Source organism: Pteronotus mesoamericanus, unplaced genomic scaffold (assembly GCF_021234165.1).
Source record: "Pteronotus mesoamericanus isolate MK-2021 breed Mesoamerican mustached bat unplaced genomic scaffold, CSHL_Meso_final scaffold_45, whole genome shotgun sequence".
Lineage (NCBI taxonomy): Eukaryota > Metazoa > Chordata > Mammalia > Chiroptera > Mormoopidae > Pteronotus > Pteronotus mesoamericanus.
In genome coordinates, this window is record NW_026555317.1 from 3428302 (window position 1) to 3449166 (window position 20865).

Sequence of the window (20865 nt, forward strand, 5' to 3'; positions counted from 1 at the left end):
TTCAAATGAAGGAGACAAAATGTTAAGTGTGTAAAAAAATGGAGAAGGCAGAATTGATGTAATCATAGCTGATATGAAATGCTGATTAAAGGATTTATTGTTCCTAAAACTTACTCTGTGTCCCACAGGTTGCATAGAAATTCAGACACGTGTACACGTTCATTCAGAGGATACCATTAAGCGCCAGGTCCTAGGTGTGAGGAGACAGAGGAGGGGCCCCAGGCGCTAAGAGGTCATTCACTTTGCATCCCTCTGCCCCTTCCTTCAAGGAGGTTTCATCTACACTCCTTGCAACCAAGCACAGGTCCGGCTGCCTGCTGCCTTGAAAGCCAATACTCAAGAGGCAGGTACTGATGTGAAGGAAAGTGGTTTTATTTCAGATGCCAGCCACCTAGAAGATGAAGGACTCTTGTCTCAAAGCCCATCTCCTGGGAAGATGGGGGAATCTTTTTTCAGAGCCCATCTCCACCTCTCAGCGGAGGCAGAGGTTTTTATAAGGAGTGAAAGGGAACAGAACAAAAGGCTTAAGGGAGGGAGTTGCAACCTTCTCTAGATGCAGAGGAGCACAGCCCATTCCAATACGGCAAGCGATGGCCTGGTGTGTGTCATCCTGGTTTAGTCATCCTGGCTCCACGTCGTCCCAGCTTCACATCCTTCTGGCTCCACAGTTAAAGTCAGCAAATCTCCCAGAGCTGGGATGCTTGAAGGTCAGAGTCGGTTATCTTTTGAGGTTAGTTTCTAGGATTCTTATATAAACATGTTGTTTATCTACAAGCTACACATTAGGTCAGAGTCACATTTACAGGAACAATGTCGAAAGAATGGTGGGGTGGGCTCCCGTGGCCCACTGTGACACCCTGACCGTCCGTAGGCGCAAGTGTGTCTGTCTCAGCAGGCAGAGGCTGTCTTTTCCCTCTTGAAGCCTGTGGTGATCCTGCTCACTGACTTCTAGATGGTGACGAGGTGATGAGCATTTCTTCAGGAACTGTTGTTTTCTGCTGGATTTAGGCCACTGTTTTCTCACACACACACATTCACTTTTCTTCAAATTCTGTGAGTTGATGTAGGATCGCTAGCCTTTTAAATTGCCACACAAGGACTTTAAAAACTACTGTTTCTCTCATAATCATTCCTTAAACCAAAAAGGATAAAGATAGTTTTTGCATGAAATAAATTTACATTTTTTTTTCTAATTTCACTGTAAGTCACTGACCTGTACTTGGACATCGTGTCCCTAGCATGAGCGTTTCTATGATGAAAACTTCTCTCCTGGAATGCTGCGTAATGGGCTCTGAAATAGAAAATCTGGCTTATTTTTTATGGACCTTAGTATTTTATGTAAGAATAATAAAACGTAAGGATAGAATATGAAAAAGGTACCAGAAAATAGTTGTAAAAATTACCAGGAGTCAAGTTTGGGGGACGTTTTCCTTGGAAAGAACAACACAGAATGTAATGTCAATTTTAGTGACTAAATAGAAACTTTGTCCTTTTATCTTGTTCCAGGTACATGGCCATCATCCATCCCCTCCAGCCCCGGCTGTCAGCCACAGCCACCAAGGTGGTCATCTGTGTCATCTGGGTCCTGGCTCTCCTGCTGGCCTTCCCCCAGGGCTACTACTCAACCACAGAGACCTTGCCCAGCAGAGTGGTGTGCATGATTGAATGGCCAGAGCATCCCAACAAGATTTACGAGAAAGTGTGAGTAGAGACAGCTCCCCGGTGCCTTCTCTGCCCTTTCTTCTTTCTTTCTTTCCACATTCTTTATCAGTCAGGATTCAATGTGTCCAAATTATCAGGGGACTATTATGTCTCAAATACTATTTTGGACTTTGAAAGACAACTTAAAAAATAAATAAATAAGACCTGGATCCTGTTCTAGAGACCTTTTGGGCCCCCTTCATATTCTCCCTGCCTTTTACACGTGACTTTGCCCTGCAGCATCTGCATTTCTTTGCCTGGGAACTTCTTCCTAAGCTACAGAGTGCCACTCTTCCTTTTTGCACAGTGTGTGGAGGGTGGAGGAATTATCCACTATTCCCAGCAGCTCTCAAGGAAGCCTGCTGAGAGTTGGCTATGAACACCCCAGCTCACTCCCCCCACAGGTGGGACGTCTCTGAGGTTCCTCTTGGGATGAAGCTCCAGTTGTCCTGTGGCAGCCGGCTCCATGACGCACCCTCTGCTGACCACCTTCCCATCCCTGTACCACCACCCCACTCCCTACTGGTGTTTCCTTCTTCTCCCAAATAAGTCTTGCACTTGACTTACTTGCACTTGACTTTGTAATCTCAGGATCTGCCTCTGGGGAAAACCAAATCAAAATGTCTACTTCCAGGATTTTCCAGTAGGAGAAATAAGATATTCACATGTAAAGAGCACAGGAAGGCAAGGCCAGAGTGTTGAGACCTTGAGTTACAGGTTTCCTACGGGACAGGGCTGCTTATCTCCCAGGGGCCTAACTGGTGACGGTTAGGGCTTTTCCAAAGTTACCCAATGATTTTCTTCAAGAGGCAACATTGCAATAATGTCCTGTTCTTTGTTTTAGTCTGCTCAAGGGAGCATCCACATGACATTTATATTACCATGAGTTTTCTGGACTCAGAGCACTTGGGTAATGTGGGTCTTTTTGAAAGTCCTTTATAAATCTCCAATCTTGGGTTGATTGTGTGAATTTTAAAAGAATACTGGTGTTAGAATCAGAAGATCACAGTGTTAACAAGATTGCTAGTTACTAGCTATGTGGCAGGGCAACAATCGCAGTCTCTCCTCGTTATTAAACTGGCAGACGATAAAGTCCTGCTTCCCATAAACAATTGTGAAAAGCACATAAGAAAATGCCATAGAAAAAGTAAGATGCTGTTATTGAACCAAATTCATCAGCTTGCTGTATAATCATGTTAGGCCTTTAAACTTATCAAATGGTAAAATGAGACACTGTCCCTGTCGGCCCCCTACAATTAAGGTTCCAAAAGCCCTGCGGCCCCTGTCCCATGGAGCATGGAGTGAGGCTTGCCAGAGCCAATACATAAAGCTCAGACTTCACCTTCCAGATGCAGACAGCGGGATTTAATTGATCAAGTAGCAGGGGGGTTAACGCTCAGCCAAGAAAGAGACATTGAAAATTATTCTTTCAAATGAAACTACAAGCCTTAGCAGGGCCTCAGCAGGAGAAATAACATAGCTTTACAAGCCATACAGGATCTCTGAACGTGTCCAATCCAGAGGGTTCCCTCAAAACGGGGAGGGGGAACACCCTCTTAACTAAAGCTCGTTATATGAACTGTTTCAGAAATGCCATTGGTTTCATAGTTCAGTTCTTAATTGTCACGATCTTTTCATAACTTGATCACCTTCCTACAACCTTGGTTTCAAATATATACAATTCTTTTATCTTCCAACAAATTCAAAGTTTAGCTTGGAAATAAAGCTTTCTTTTCCTACAGATCTCTGGGGCTCTTGTCCAAGACATTAGTGCTTTACTTTTGACCATTTTACTGTTTTGTGCTTATTAATGACTGGAAAGGCCCTGTGAGACTCAACTCCACCTGTTGGTCTGTCTTTTTTCCTTGCTTTCAGAATTTAAGGTCACTGCTACTGCATGCATGGTTAGGTTTGCCATCAATGTTTATTTCATGATTTTTATCCTAAAAAATAGGCCTGGATAAGAGCATTTGACTTCTTCTATTCAAGATGTATAAAACGTTTATGGATGCAATAGTAAGTTGAAAGAATCCATATTTGCCATTCACATATGGGCTGTGATGGAGACATAAGTCAAGTGCATAGGGTGCTTCCGGTAAACCTATTTTGTCTGTGTCAGTACCCTTCATAATCATTATGGTATATTTTTAAGTAATTTAAATTTTACCAGCTATAAACTAGGTACTTAATGTTACTCTCTTCTGTTAGAAATGATTGCCATTTCCACAGGACACATTAATCCCAAATTTGAAGCCAGAAAGAAACTTTGTTCTGAGGCAGCATTACAATGAGTATAGGAACATGAGCTCTGTAGTTAACTTTAAGCCAGATCACTCTCTAGTTGAGTCATAATGGTTATTTAAGCCTCTAAACCTAATAGAGATATTGAGAAAAATAAATAAGTTGTATGCTTAGCCCAGGACCATGCACATGGTAAGAATATGGTGAACATCAACTACTGTCCTTAGCATCATCCATCGCTCTGGGTGCAGGGGCAGATGGCTGGCATTAGATGGAGTGGTGGGCAGATGCTTAGGCCCTATTTATATGATTAATAATTTGTGCCAGCTAATTACATAAATTAATATTATCTGAAAAATCTTAAGTGTTGCATTTGCCCTCTCTGGCTGCATGGTGAACCTCCAACCATAATTATTCATCATTTAGGCTCCGATTAATACATGGATCAAATTAAACACTGCTCAAGAAAGGCAATCCAATAAAAGAACAAGCAAAAGTTTTGAATATGCACTTCACAAAAGGAAATATCCAAATGACCAATTCATATATGAGGAGACACAAAACTTCATTCATCACCAGTAAAATGCAAGTTAAAACCATGAGATCTTACTGTATACCTATTAGGCTAGCAAATGTTAAGAAGCCTGACTAAACTAAGCATTTAGAACTTTTGGTGAAGGTAAGGAAAAACAAAAACCTTTGTAGACTGCTAGAAGAAGTGTTGGAATAATGTGGGGCATAAAACCACGTTGGAAAACATTTTGTACTATCTAGAAAAGAAGAAGTTATTTATACCCTATAACCTCCCAATTACACTCAGGAGTAATTACCTGAGAAAAACCCATGCATATATGCACCCAGATATACCTAGCATACTGTTCATATGATCAGCATTGTTCTTAATGCCCCAAACTGGAACTATTCCAAATGCCCATCCTCAGTAGGGTAGATTTAAAAAAAATTGTGGTACAAGCATGTAATGGAATATGATATAGTTAATAGAATAAACAAAGGTAGCTCCATGCAACATGGATGGCTCTTATAAACAAAGTTTTAAAATAGGCAAAACGAAAGCGTATCTTTTTTTTATTTTTTTTAATATTTTACTTACTTATTTTTAGACAGTGGAGAAGGGAGGGAGAAAGAGAGGGAGAGAAACATCAATGTGTGGTTGCCTCTCGCACAGCCCCCACGGGGACCTGGCCTGCAATGAAGGCGTGTGCGCTGACTGGGAATCAAACCAGCAACCCTCTGGTTCTCAGGCCGGTGCTCAGTCCACAGAGCCACACCAGCCAGGGTGAAAACCTATCTTTAAAAGTGCATAAGTAGGTGGTAAAACTATAAATGCAAAGTCATCACATGAAAATGAGGACTATGATTGTCTCTGGTGGGAGGGAAATGGTGTGACCAAGAAAGGACACTAAGAAGTGTTTCTGAGGGATGGCATTGTATTTCTTAAGTTCAGTGGTAGTAGCATGAGTGTTTGCCTAAAGTTTACTTATCACACCAGGTAATTTGATTTATGCACTTTTTCTGGAGTGTCTGTTTCATATTATTTAACCTTAAAAATTAAATGCAATTCAAAGAATTTTGTTTTTACAAGCTCTCTGAAAACTGCCTTCATTGAGATAACCCCAAATGTTTCTCCATAAGAAATTATCTTCGGTGAGGCTTCGCCTAGAATGACATTATTCATAAGTACCTACCTCTGAATAAGACGAAGCATGGACAGGCCCCTCCCATTCTCATGTTCATTTGACCTCCGCATTTTTGCCTTGCTGACTCCTGTGTGTCAGCCACCTGGAATTTTTCAAACTGTTCTAAGGGGTTTAGGACAAATGCTTTTCCCTGGAGGGATATGACAGACGTTAACCAAAGAATGAGGCCCAGGCAGTCTCCACAGCCCTCATCCCTTGCCGCTATATTCATAAGCATGCACCTCTGAGCTACAAAATGCTACAGACAAACTTGGTTCATAGTCTTGTAAAAATATTTAAAACTTTATTTTGCATTTAAAACTATGAACTATAGAGTATAGTGAAAATTAATATAATTTTTAAAATCACCTATATTTCCATTTTTATGAAAGGTTCTAACATTTTGATGAATATCCTTCCAGTTTCGTTATTCCATCTCCAGGGAAATATTGTTCTTAGTGTCTTTTAAAGTGTTTCATATGCATACAGAGCAACACTGATATAGATTGTTTCCCTCTTTGTAACACAAGACATTGCATATTGTATACATTGTTCTGGACCCTGTTTTTTTAACTTAATACATCTTAGAGATCTTTCCATATCCGTTTGTAAAGAGCTTCTCTGTTCTTTATTTCAGCTACACAGTACTCCATGTTGTAAATGTACAAAAACCAGTTACTTTGGGTGGACTTTGGTTTGGCGCAAGCCTTTTGCTATTGCAGAGTGCTGCCGTGAATGACTGTTACATATATCGTGCAAAGTTATCTGTAGCATAAAACTCCCCCAAAATGGAATTCATGAATCTAAGATTTTAATTTTAATATTTGCCTTTCATATGGGATTGTACTAATTTACATTCCCACTAACAATGTGTGAGAGTCCTTATTTCTCCACAGCCTCATCATCAGAGCATATTGTCAAGCTTTTAGATGTTGGCCCATTGTCATTAAAATTTGCATTTCTCTTATTAGGAATGGGTTTGAACACTTTTTCATAATTTAAGAAACATTTGTCTATATATCTTATAATCTACTTATTTCATTTACCGTATGATAAACAATTTCTAATGTCATTAAACATGTTTCTACAACTTGATGTGAATATATACACACATACGTGTATATAGATAATGATTTTGTTAACTGATCCCCTCCTTTGAAAATTGATTACCCCAGTGGTTTCTCTTAGCTGACTAATAAGGTAAAACACCAAACTTCAAAGTTGGCTCCTTGTAGCCATAGCCACAGATGCCTGAGGGGACCAGCTCAGTGTCCTGTGTCAGCCCCCTGGTTACGCTTACCGTCCAGTTATAGAAAATTATGCTAACATTGTAATGTTCATGAAAGTAGACCCTTGAACTCATTATTAATACCATATTATCATATTTTGCAATTGATTCCTGCAATAATTAGACACCAGGCAGCTTAACCGTGGCTGTTCTTGTGAAACTGTGACACATCCCAGGAAGTCCAATAAAAGAGGAGCTGACGGACTGGTGAGGAAGAAAGAGTTCATGGATTGTCAAGGGACTCTTCCTTGTGAAGAAAATAGCACAGTAAAGAAAAATGAAAATATAAAGAAAAAACATTTGGCCTTGCAAAGTACATCAACCTCTCCATTCTATTAAAACTAGGAGGAAGGTTTCCCTATTGTGGCTATTGTAAATGATGCTGCCATGAACATAGGGATACATATATTCTTTCAAATTAGTGTTTTCAGTTTCTTCAGACATATTCCCTGAAGTGAAATCACTGGGTCATAAGGAAATTCCACTTTTAGTTTTTAGAGGAACCTCCTCACTGGTTTCCATGGTGGTTGCACCAATATGCATTCCCAAGCAACCCAAGTGCCCATCAATAGATGAGTGGATAAAAAAGCTGTGGTACATACACTCAATGGAATACTACTCAGCCATAAAAAAGAATGAAATTTTAGGATAGCAGAGACAGACTTAAAGCATATGATACTAAGTGAAATAAGTCACACTGAGAGAGACAAATACCATATGATTTTACTTATGTATAATAGAGTCTAAAGAAAAAGATGAACAAACAAAATAGAAACAGATTCATAGGTACAGAGAAAAGACTGACAGTTGTCAGAGAGGATGGGTATTGGGGGTCTGGGTGAAAAAGTGAAGAGATTTAAACAGTGCAAATTGGCACTTACAGAATAGTTACAGAGATGTAACTATAGCATAGGGAATATAATCAATAATATCATGAGAACATGTGTAGGTGAGTACTTGAAACATCAATGGACCACTCTGTAAGCTACATGATTTTCTAACCACTATGCTATACATCTGAAACTAACACAGAATAATGTTGAATGTAAACTGTAATTGAGACATAAAAAATGAAACTAGAAGGAGTGTGCAGAAGCTTTCAAAGCTATTCCTAGTCAGTCTCACTCGTGAGGGTGCTGTACAGGCCGTCAGGTTCCAGGGGTCCCAGACGGTCCGGGGCAACACCCCTGAGGACAGGGAAGATGAACAAGCCAATATTTCTTTATCAGAGGACCTCCCACTGAGGCCAAGAAAAAGTCTGTAATAAGGATGAAAAATGAGAAAGACATCCAAAAGAACAAGATTTAAACAGCCTAGGGAATTTCAGCTTCCCTGAATCATTTATTAATATTGGTCATATGTCATTTTCTGTTAATTAAATTTTTGTACCTAACATTGCAGTAAGTTTTAGCATGAAGTAAGATGTGTTTACTCTGAATTGCAAATATTACCAATACATGTCAGAGAACAGGTTCATTCATGACTCTAATTACCTGGAAATTGTGTGGACATGTACATGCATGTGAATATATTAACTCTAATAGAATGCTTAACAAGCACCAGTTGTAACAGAAGACTATAAAAATATGCCATTGCCGCTATCATGGAATCTTGTCTTTTGTATGTTATGACCCATCATCAGAAATAAGCTGAAATTTTTTTATTTAAAACTATGTTTTACTTTCATTAATAATAATGAAAATTGAAAATCAGCTGACAGAGTAAGAGGGGAAAAGAAAATATTAGGAAATGTATCTGTAGCATTATTTTTCAAATTTTCCATGTTCTTGATTATTTCACAAATGAAAAGAGAAAAGAAGTATGGATTCTTTGCCAGGCTGCTCCCGGGCTTGGCCAAGGGGATGTGAGCATATTTGTGTTGCCGGGATTGATTTGCTCGCTGTTGTAATTAATCTCCTCCCCTGGCACCCACCGCATTTATAAATATAGCCCAGGGCCCCTAGTATTGTCATCACTGTTGATGAAAAACAGTTAAACCAAGAATGAAAAGTGCCGTTGACACTTCAGGGAAAGATGGTAGCATAAAACAAGCCCTTAACCCTGGCTCAGAAAGAAATGAAAAGAAACAAAGTTTAAAAAGAAGGAGAAGAAAGAAAAGGAGGCGAGGGGGAGATGGAAGGGAGGCAGAGGAGGTGAAGAAGGAGGAAGAGGAAGAAAAAAAAAGAAAGGAAAGCCTGTATTAATGCAGAAACTAAGAAGGCTGCCCCACAAATGCCAGAAATTTCACTCTATTTCTGGTAAAAAAAAAAAAAGTAGAAAGAGCTGAAGAGGGGGTAAGGGCTCTCAAAGACAGTACTTGCTAGAAACCCCTAATTGGGGGGTGAAAGTATAAGTCTGAGAAAGATGGGGCCACCAAGTCAGGAATTCCTTTGGGCTGCCAGGATTAACTTCCAGAGGCAGCTGCCCTTAGACCTAAAGAAGGAGAAAGAACAGCTGGAGCAAGAGCATAACTGACAATAAGATGAAATGGACGATTTTCCAGAAAACTGTAAGTAACACACTGATGCAGTTTGGGGGGGGGGGGGGGGATGAAAATACTATCCAAAGATTTCATTTATAAAAGACACTGGGATTAAAGTTTGTGCAGAGAAAGTCTTTTAAATACCCTGTAAGCTCTTCAAGAGTTCAGCACTGTATGGAAAAACCCAGTGATTTATTATACGCATTAGGCATGGCCTAAATGTAAAAAGCTGATGAAGGGAGCTCCAAAAACAAACTTTCAGGCCAGTTCCATTTACAAATATAGATGCAAGCATCCTAATTAAAAGATGCACCAAAAATATTCAAAATTGTATTAAAATAGCAATGCTTTGTTTTTGAGCATGACTTTTTCGGGCAAATAAAATTAGTAAGTTATCAGGAAATGTTATTATATTTTACCAAATTAATTGGTCAAAGGGAAACATCATATATTATTCTTAGTTAATGCTAAAAATAAATTCATTAAATGTTATATCTATGAAAGAAAAAAGTAGCTTATGTCAGCAGTAATCCTTGAGAAAATCAAATGAGTAATGGATCTCCTTTACAACAGAAGCAAAATAAAAACAAAATAATTAAGAAATAGATGGGAGTTATATGAAGAAAATGAAGAACATTATGCTACTTTAGACCTTACTGAATGGCATAAGAGAATATTTGAGAAATATATCTCATGTGATTCAAAACCTGAAAACTATCGAAGGTATAAAGCAGTCTCCCTTCTAAATCTTTTACGTAAGCCATGAAGCTATCAGTTTTTCTTGAACTGTTCCCGTGAATATATTTAGGTTGTTGATAAAGAAAATAATTTGAAAAAACAGTGGATAAAAATAGCTCAAGAAAAGACTGAACAAGAAGAATTAAGTTTAATAACAGCAATATAATGAAAAAGGATCATAAGAAGTGATTTGTTCTTCCAGATACTGAAACACTTAGTTCTGGAAGTAGAATTGGTCAATAAAAAACAGAATAGAAATCACACACACACACTCATGACTATAACATTTTGTATTTAGTATATGCTACAAATAACATCAAATCTATAATCTATAAAGATTATTCCATAAATTTTCCAGAAACCTGATAACCCAAAATTAGTATTCTATACTCAGATAACTTTGTAAGTAACTCCATAACCAACTACCTTAATTTGAAGAGTCATAATATATATTTAGGATATTGAAAGTTCTGAAATGCTTTCAATTTTTTTAAAAAAATAGTTTTTACTTGCTTTTATAGGTAGTATATTCACATGGTATACAAACAAGAAAGTATAAAAGGATAATTAGGAAAAGATTTCTTCCTCTGACCAATGTTGTTTCTTTATGCTTATCTAAAAAAATTTTAAATATATAATCTTATTGTCTCCTTTCTTAAAACAGAATATATAATACACCCTATTCTTGCTTTTTCTACTAACAATTTATCTCGGATATCCTTCCCTACCAGTGTACAGCCAGCATTCTCTTTTGTTTTCTTTATAGCTGCCTAGTATTCCTCTGTGTGAGAAAAATAATTTATTTGGCTGGCATGATGTTACTGTATTTGGACTGTTCCTAATATTTAGCTACTTCAAATTATACAGCAATGAATATGTCCCACTCTGCTAAGTTTTGCAGTAAAGAAACCCAATGGTTTTTCTTAAACTTTGTGTTTCTCAAACTTATTTTATCATAGAATTCCTCTTTTAATTAACCCCTGTTAATATCCCACAGAAATATTGTCCATAAAACATATTCTGGGGCACTCTGGAATAATCGTGAAGCTGTATTCCTTTTTCTCAATTGCAATCAGCATAAATTCCAAATAAACTGAGATGAAGTAGAGGCTTTTGAAGCATAACACCCAAACCAAAACCAAAATAAAAGAAATTGTTGGCTTTTAATACAGACATAGATATAGATATATTTGTTAAATTCTGTGTATCAGGAATCTCCATGAGGAAGTTCTTCAAATGACAAATTGAGGGAGGATATGCAAAGTATGAGACAAATCATTAATACAATTAACTCAGAGGAGCTCTAATCAATAAGAATAAGGGAACGATCAAAAAACTAACAGCTCGTAAATGAATACAAAAACCTGTATCCCAATAATAGATACAATTTTCTCTTTATTTGACTAGCGCAGGTTAAACATAAAAGATTTTTTATTTATTATTTATTTTTAGACAGAGGAGAAGGGGGAGAGAAACATCAATGTATGGTTGCCTCTCATGTGCCCCCTACTGGGAACCTGGCCTGCAGCCCAGGTATGTGTTCTGACTGGGAACTGAACCAGCAACTCTTTGGTTCATAGGCCAACTCTCAATCCACTAAACCACACCAGTCAGAGCTCAGATTAAACTTAATAAAGATGCTATTAACATGGTTATGGGGAAGGTGAACATTATTCTCAGGAAGATAGCTTGAAAATATATATCAAGCTTTTTCATCATACACTTGATTTGGACCGGTAGTTTATACTCTTAAAAAGTCATAAGGGCAAGACTATACATACAACACATGATGTCAACATTGCTTATGAGGCTGTAGAATTGAAAACATGCTTAATCATACAGGAATAATTAAATCAATGGTGAATTATCTACATGAAGAAAAACTATGTAGTCATTAGGAATAACATTATAAAAACATGTTCATTAACACAAAAATATGTTCATGATATTGTGATTAGTAAGTAAAATAGGCTTTAAAAGTAATATGTATAGTTTAGTACCATTTGTGTGTTTTGTAAAGTATATACATGTACTTGTATGTTTTGTAAAGTGTATATACTGTTTTTATTTTGGAAGTAGAATTACAAGGCATTTGAATTTTTTTTTTTTTTTTGCTTATCTGCAATTTAAGATTCCTTGAACTGAATATAAATTATTACCTGCACTACATTTTAAAATTCAGTAATGTGAAATTTTCAAGACATCCATTTCTAGAATAAAAAATTATCCTTGGGAAAAAAATCACTGGAGAAAAAAAACAAGAAATAAAAGCGAATATTTTTACTCCTTAAAAATATTTTGGCTAATTGTATAGTTATTAGACCAGAGTCATTTTCTCTGTAAATTATTTACCCATTGTTCTGTGGCCTTCTGGTATTTGGTTTTGTGAAGAAATCTGACACCATCTGATTTTTTCCATTTTAGATAATTTGTGATTTCTGCCTACCTGCATGTAAGGTGTTTCTTTATTCTTTATACAAAAAAAGTACACCAGAATATATGGATATTCAGAGGTTTGTTTTGTGTTTTGCTTTTTTCTTTTTTTTCTATTGCATCCCATTTTTTTGTTTGTTCGTTTGTTTTTGTTCAAATACATTTGTCTCTACCTTCCCGCCACCACTTTCCCCTGCCCCCTCCCCCACCTCGCTCCCTCAATCCTTCATGTTTTGTGTTTTTCTACCATTGCTGAGAGCTTCTAATCTAAATTCAGATCTCTAGTTCAGGGAAATTTTCTTTAAAAAGTTTTTTAATTCCCTGCACTGTGTTCTGTTCTCTTTTGAAAGAACAAAGTTAATGCTATGTAACAAAATTATTTTCCTCAAGACTGCTCTCCATGTCTCTTACTGTTTTATTAATCTTGGTCATTTCTTTCATTTTTTTCTAGTTTCTAGGGGAATTCTCAAGCATTTCTGATGAAATTGGGAGATCAAGAAATGATCTGATCTTCACTGCTTCCGTTGCATTTTTATTTTTGTAATCATGTTTGCCTTTGAAAGCAGTGTTTCCTGCCAGTTTCATGGGTGTAACAGCCTCACAAATCTTGTTTTAGAAAGAAGTAAGAAATGTCCTCCAGTTTCCACCTGTTCCTTAAAGCAAGATGTTTCCCAAAGAAACATTTCCTTCTTCCCATGGTCAGTTCCTATTGTCAGTTCTGCCAAATAGGGAGTCATTTTCTCTTTTTACTCAGCCTTATGAAGGATAGCCCAGTGTGGGGAATTAAGATAGATTAGGAGTTGTAGGGGCCCCTCCTCACCTCTTTCAATGGCAGATAAAAAGAGAAAGAAGTATGGATTTGCCTTGGTTTTCTTCTTCCCAGCTTCCTCCCCTTGTAGGGGGTGGGCAGTACAGCCCAGAGATATTCAGAGCCCTGTCCCCTCCTCTAGTCACTAAGGATCATGTCCCCAGCATTTCAAGCCAATGGGAAGCTGGCACTAGACCCTGAGCTGACAATTTCTTACTCTGATGCCTACTGCACATTGCAAATTTGGAAACCATTCCTAAGGGTCTGGCCTGAAGTCTTCTGTACCAGGACAGCTTCTTTACACTTGTTTTCCCAAGTGGAGAGTGTATCAATCAGCTCCTGCTGAGTAACACACTGCTCCAAAACTTAGTGGTTTAAAGCAACAACTGTTCATTTAGATCATGATTTTATAAATTGGTTGGCTGGTCTGGTTTGTGTCAACTCTATGGACTCTCACATGTGTTCAACCAGCGATGGATGATCTGGCTGCTGGATAACCTAGGAATCCTCACTCAGGTATCTGGCACTTGGAGGATTACCAACCAGCGTGTTGGGGAAGATTGAACCGTGTTCTTCTTGTCATTCAGTGGGAGTGCTTAGGTTTTTTCACATGATGCCTGGCTTCCAAAAACAGCAAGAGGACAAGCCTCAGTGCGCTAGTGCTTTTCAAGTCTTTGCTTGCCACTCATATGCTAAAATGCCACTGGCCAAACAAACAATATGGCAGAAAATATGTACCTGGTTTTGCTTTCAATTGCTGAAGAGAACCTAGCACTTATTTCTCAGGAGCAGTTTCAGAATTATGATGATGATGATGATGATGATGATGATGATGATGATGTGCATGGATCACTCTCAAGTAATCCACAGTGGGGCCACCATTCACCAGGGATGTGACTTTTGGAAAGGCATTTTTAACTCTCTTCTGAGCCTCGCTTTCCTCATCTGAAAATTGGGGATACTAAAAGTACCTTCATCATGAGTTGTAAGGATTCAATGAAATGATGCATGTAAAACCCTTAGCACAGTGTCTAGTACATAGTAACCATCTAATAAATGCTGACAGCCGCAAATTCACAAATTCTTAAGTTGTTTTATTTATTATAACAAATATGGTAGATTTTGCAGTACCATTGCTGTAAAAACTTGTGACAAAAAGATACAGCAGTTTTGTTTGCTGCTTAAGCTTTATCACTGTGATCTCTTTCAAAAAATCTTTTTTTCCCTTGAGAATGAAAATAACATAAAGGGAAGAACAAAGATGAAAGGCAGACAAAGCTCTACCATTTTTTGAGTTTCTGGACCCAGCTGTACTGAAGTCACGAATGTTTTATTATTCTTGCCCAAGGACGTGCTTATTGATTTTAGGGAGAGGAGAAGGGAGAGAGAGAGAGAAGGAGAGAAACACGATGTGAAAGAGAGACATCGAAGGGTTACCTCTCACAAGGTCCCCAACCAGGAACCACTTTTCTGTTTATGGGACAGTGCTCCAACCAACTAGGCCACACTGGCTAAGGCCCAAAGTCCCAATCTGTGGTCTCTCCTTTATGTAAAAGAATAATAATAATAACTTTTTGATTTTTAGAGTGGAGTTTCTGTTACTTGTCATTAAAAGAGACCTGGTCACAGTCTCTTTTAAGGACAGAGCAGACATTACAGCTTTATATTCAGGGCTTCTTCAATGTCTTAAATTTTCCTCTTCTGATACTTTCCAGTCTCTGTTTGCTCCTATTCCTTTCTGAAATTGTTCCCCAAGTCCTTCAAATCTCAGTTACTTCTATCACTAGCCTCCAGCATCTTAGAATAAAGATATACACATAGTTTAAATCAAAACATCTCCTTTAGGCATCTCTAAGACTAGGTTTTGTCCTTATCTGTACAAAATGGTTTAGACAGAGTCTCACCTGGGATTGGGATGGGATCAAAAAATCTCGTTATTAGTAGCTAGTATCTCTTACAATCTCACTTCTGTTCCTATAATATTTCTTATATTTTTTCAACTTTTTTTTCTAAATTATTCTCAAAAAATGATCGAGTTGTCCTCTGCCTGACTGCAGTAGTCCTCCCCACTGCCAGGCTAACGTTCCAAGACTCCCAGTGGACGCCTGAAATAGTGGCTAGCACCAAACCCTATAAATGGTATGATTTTTCTAATACATACATATACTTTATGGCTTCTCTTTGGCATATGCAAATTTCCAGCATCAGTACTCTCGCACTTTGGAACCCTTATTAGGTAAAATAAAGAGTACTGAACATAAGCACAGCAATACCACAGCAGATGATCTGTTAACTGAGACACTACTGCTACTACTAAGAGAAGGGCAGTGTATACACTGTGTGCTCAGTGGCAAAGGGATGACTCCCATCCAGGGTGAGACGGGCTGGGATGGCGCAGAATTTCATCATGCTACTCAGAACGGTGTACAACTTAAAACCTATGCATTGTTTATTTCTGGGATTTTCCATTTAATATTTTCAGACTGCAGTTGACTATAGGTAACTGAAACCTTGGAAAGTGAAACTGGGAATAAGGAGGGACTACTGTAATCAATTTCCTGCCTTTTCAACATGTTATTTATTATTTTTTAATTCAGCAACCATGGTTTTTATCATGGTTGGCCAAATTTATATATTGGAACTCAGTTAATATTAGTTTTCTTTTGTTTCTTAAGGACAGCATCTTATTATTTCTAAGAACATGTATTAGCTATTTCAACATTTTTTTTCCTTGTAATAATCTGTTTCAGGGAATACATTTATATCGCCATAGATTTTTAGTGGATTGGGAATTGCATTTCTCTGAATCACAAAGTTACTTCATAGTTCCTATGAACTTTCTTTATTGTCTAATTCTTCTTAAAAGGAGAGAGCTATGGTTACTTTATGAGATTTATCATTTCATTCATTCACTTAGCAAATAGTTATGAACATTTACCTGTAACAGGTACTATGCTGGAGATACAACAGTGGCAAAAACACATGCCCTACACTCAAAACTCATAGAGTCCCCGGGGCAATCAGAGAGGTAAAGGGGTCTGTAAGCACAGTGATGGGTGCTCCATAGCTCTGGCAGAGTACCAAGCAGGGGTGTTCTTAACCTGGGGTCAAGAAATGTTCAACAGACCAAGTAGGTAATCAGCAAAGTCCTGGAGGTGAAGTCCGAGTTAGACAGCATGTGGGTGGGGGGAAAGCAAAGCTGTATACAGCGTTCAGTGGAAGGAAGAATTCCAGATCGAGGCAACAGCACACTCTGAAAAAGAGATCATATGTTATGCTTAAGAAACTAAATTTAAAAACAATAATCACTGACATTCATTAAACACTTATGGTATCTCAGGCACTCTGCCAAGAATTTTATATGCCTCATCTCATTTCATCGTCACAACAGCTCAAGAAGGTAGGTTAGTTGCCCAAGATTCTTTAGCTAGTAAGTGGCATCATCAGAATTGGAATCAAGAAAGTCTGACCTTAGCACTCACTCATTAGCCACTGCATCATCCTGCCTCTCTGAAGAAATTCCATGTGGTTAGTGGAGTGTGTGTTTGTTAGGGGGGGTGTATATGTATCGTCTGGTGTGGTATGTGTATGTGCATGGTGTAGTATGTGTGGTGTGTATGTGGTATGGTGTGTGTATGAGGGGTTGTGTGCGTGGTATGTATCTGTTTGTGTGTGTTGTGGTGGGTAAGACAAGAATAAATGAATAAATACCAGTCTAGAGATCAGAAGCTCTGCAGACCTGTTGAGGATTTTGGACTTTCCCCTGACAACAATGGGGAGTAAGAGTCTGCAGCAAGAGGGTAACCACAGACACCTGTGGTATGCATCCCAGTGGATGTGGAAGTCCAGCTGATGAGTGAGGTCTGAGGTAGAGACATCTGTGACTTATGAGCTCACAGATGGACCTACAACTTTGAGGGCTAATGAGTCATTTGTGGAGAGTATCAGAGACTAGACAAAGCCCTAAGGAAGTCAGTAGAGTAGGAAGACTCAACCACGGGGACGTTGAATCAGTGACCAGTAAGGTAGGAGGAGAATCATGGGTCTGGAGTCCTGGAAGCATAGAAGGAAATGGCCCAGGAATTGAAAGTCAGGTCAGCCAGCTCTGTGAGTGTCTCCCAGTGCTCAGCACCTGGGTCAGCAGTGGACAAGGATGTGGGTGGTTGGGTTCATCTTGGGCTGAGGTGCTGTCAAGTAATATCATAGCACAGAAGGTGGAAAGAATAAGGGAACTGGAAGTAGCTGCGTAGGCTTGATTCTATCAACGGACAAAGAGGGAAGTAAAAGGTGAAGAGGCTTGGGGGTTGGACTCAGTCGATTTGAGCTCTTGCTGAGACAGAGAATTGTGACAGTGGAGGTACTTGGTCAAGTGAGCCAAGAAGATGGACATGGCATTCATGGAGGGCATGTTTGAAATCAGCATCTGCAAAGTGTAAAATGGTCCCAGTGTGACCAAGGAAGCAGAGGAGAGAGAGGTTCCTGGAAATGAGGAGTTTAAAAGCTGAGGCGTGACTGTGCATTAGGTTCTGAGATGGACTGTTTTGCTCATGCATTAGAATATTATTCAGCTGCTAAAGTGTTTAGGATAAATTTGCAATAACATGGGGTAAATGTATGTTATGTCAGGAAACAGCTGCAGTATGATGCTGACAACTATGCAAAAACTACACACTAAAAACAGTCTAGGCATAGAATTTTCTGTCTCTTTTGAAAATGGAATATATCAATTTATTGCCTTTGGCAGGGGGAGGGGATGGTGAAGCCCCTAGTATTTTTTTCTCTTCATTCTACCCTGCATTTCTATGATTTTCCAGTTCCCTATGGTATGTATACCACATTGTTAACAGTGTATGACGTATTCAGCTATATACTGGAGTCAGCTTGCAAGAGCCAATTGTGCATGTCTCTTCCCAATTCCATGTTCAGGGACATCATGTTATAGCCTGAAATTGGCCATCGCAAAAGTGTTTATTCCACAGAAGGCTACCTACCAATTAGGGATTTTTCTTGGAGGACCAGGTGTTACCAACATACCGCCTGCTGTGCACCAGCACCAGACAACCCTGATGAAAATCCTGGGTACACCTAGGGGCATGCAGAGATCTTAGACTGAACGCCCCATGTGTGTTCACCCTGATGCAGATCCCTAGAGAGGAGAGAAACAACTTGTTCGTGTCTCAGCTGAGCAATAGGAAGAAACGAAATCTGTCTTTTGGATTTAGTGAGTAAATAATAGCTGTCTCCATTCTGGGCGGCCCCCAGGCATGGACAGTGGTCAGCTGCTCATCCCAGACCTGGAGTGTCCCTGTGCGGTCATCTGTCACTCTCATTGCTTTTCACATGTTGAGTTTCATGATTTTTGTCATTTTTTTGTTTTGTTTCTTAATTATATTTTATTGTTTATGCTATTACAGTTGTCCCAGTTTTTCCCCCGTTGCCCCCTCTACCCTGTCCCCCACACCCTCAGGCAATCCCCACAGCATTGCCCATGTCTATGGGTCATGCATCTATGTTCTTTGGCTACTCTATTTCCTATGTTGTTACTTTACCTCCCCATGACTATTCTGTAACTACCAATTTGTACTTCTTAATCCCTTCACATTTTTCACCCACCCCCCCCTCAATGCCTCTCCTATCTGGTGACCATCAAACATTCTTTGTCATTTATTTTTAAAAATTCAGGTTGGCTCGAATTCTGAATGTGCTGTTTATTAGTGAGAGGATGTTTAGCTCAAGTCTCCAAATACATATTTCACATGACAGAAATAGCTTCATCACCCACAATAAAAAAATTTTTTTTTAAATCAGTGAATCAGTAGCACTACTGAAAAGTCAAAGTAAGAAAGGATCAAAGAAAAGTTCTTGAGTTACTTCATTGAGTTCCTCGGTTGTATCATTTTTTTTTTTTTTTTTTTGGTACTGTGTACCTGCTCAGAACAAAAGACTCTGAAGACCCACCTCCCTTTCTTGCCCACATTCATCACACCCATGAAAAGTTAACTGACTATTTCATTGTGATCGGAGAGTATCCCCTTTCATTCTTCCCACTGCAAATGAGCGTGAAAGTAGAAGTGAAGAACTTGGCAATTCTTTCAGAAATACTGGTGGTAAAGAAGAGAGAAAGATAAGATTTAGACTTATGATACAATATGCTAGGGGGATTTCTTTTTTTCAGGATGCAAGAGACTTAAGTACATCATCTGCCTGAGAATATAGAAATGCTGGAAGACGTGAGTAGGGATTGGTGGCTGGGGAAGCTGTGAAGGACGTGTGATGGAATGGGGCTGTGGACCCAAATGCAGGGCTTGGCCCTGGGGCAGAGAGGGGCACCATCTTCCTCTGGAACAGGAGAGAAGAGTAAGAGGATGTACCATGCTACAGAGAAAAGTTGAGATGTCCACATTGGAAGCTCTTGACATTCTCAGTGAAGTGGGAGGCCAGGTCATCTACAGAAAGAGGTGAGAAGGTTCCAGGGCACATAACACTGGCCGTATGAGAGAGAGCAACGAGGCCCCTGCTGAGACAGCTTTGCAGCTATGCATGCACAATAATGAACAAACCACACATGTTTGCAGAGTCCTATATAGTTCATAAAGCATCACTTACACATTTTATTTCTGTTTATTTGCACAATAGTCCTGTATAGTAGGAAACACAATTTTTATATCCAATATCATATAATGAATACATCCCAGATAGGTTAAGAAATTTACCCATATTCACACAATTAGTAACTGGTGGAGCCCAGAGTCAAATCCAAATCTTCTAAATCCAAATCCTGTGTCCTTTCATGCTACCAAGGTATTTTCAAACTGGATTTTGGGTTGCACTGGGAATTCTGAGGAGCCTCCATTGCCTGGCTGATGTTTAGGGAGAATTGAGTCTTGTCCCCTAACCCTCTGCTTCAATTAGAGTTTTACCCGTCATTTCAAGCATCTCACTTCACGTCAACCCGCTGCTCCAAGGCATTCAAAAAGTAGCACAGGCAAAGGATGATGCCCCGTGAAAAGGAGAGGCCTCCATGGGTTTTGTAATCAACTGTTCTCCCCAGTATCCAGAAGAACACAGTATTACCTGATTGCACACGAGAGGAAGCGTCACCAATGAGGAGTACATGGCCTTGTACATATCCTTCCACTGCCCCCCAACTCCTACCATTCCTGTCATTGACCTCAGGCCTTAGAAGCTGTCGGGATAGTTGCCCTAACAAACTAACCCAAAACCTCAGGTCCTTATAACAACAAAATGCTATGTCTCGCTCACACATAAGCCCTGAGCCTAGTTCCTCCCAATCAGTACCTTGGGTATGTGGGTTCTGCCACCTTGTAGCTGCACCACCTGGAACATTTCCAAAGGCACCACAGAGGGACAGAGGGGGATGCACCGAGCTCCCTGACCAGGAGGACTATGTCAGCACTGCTCGCATCCCTGTCTGCCAGAGCTCCCTGGCAGGGCCTCAACTACTGCAAGGGAGACC

General features: G+C 39.2%; 1 protein-coding gene across 1 annotated transcript in view; it reads left to right on the forward strand.

Annotated features, from left to right (window-relative positions):
- Positions 1-20865, forward strand: part of TACR1 (tachykinin receptor 1) — a 142652-nt gene that overhangs the window by 77643 nt on the left and 44144 nt on the right. Inside the window, exon 2 of the mRNA XM_054593549.1 lies at positions 1507-1701. Coding sequence (XP_054449524.1) covers positions 1507-1701 — 195 coding nt within the window. The remainder of the gene's footprint in view (positions 1-1506; positions 1702-20865) is intronic.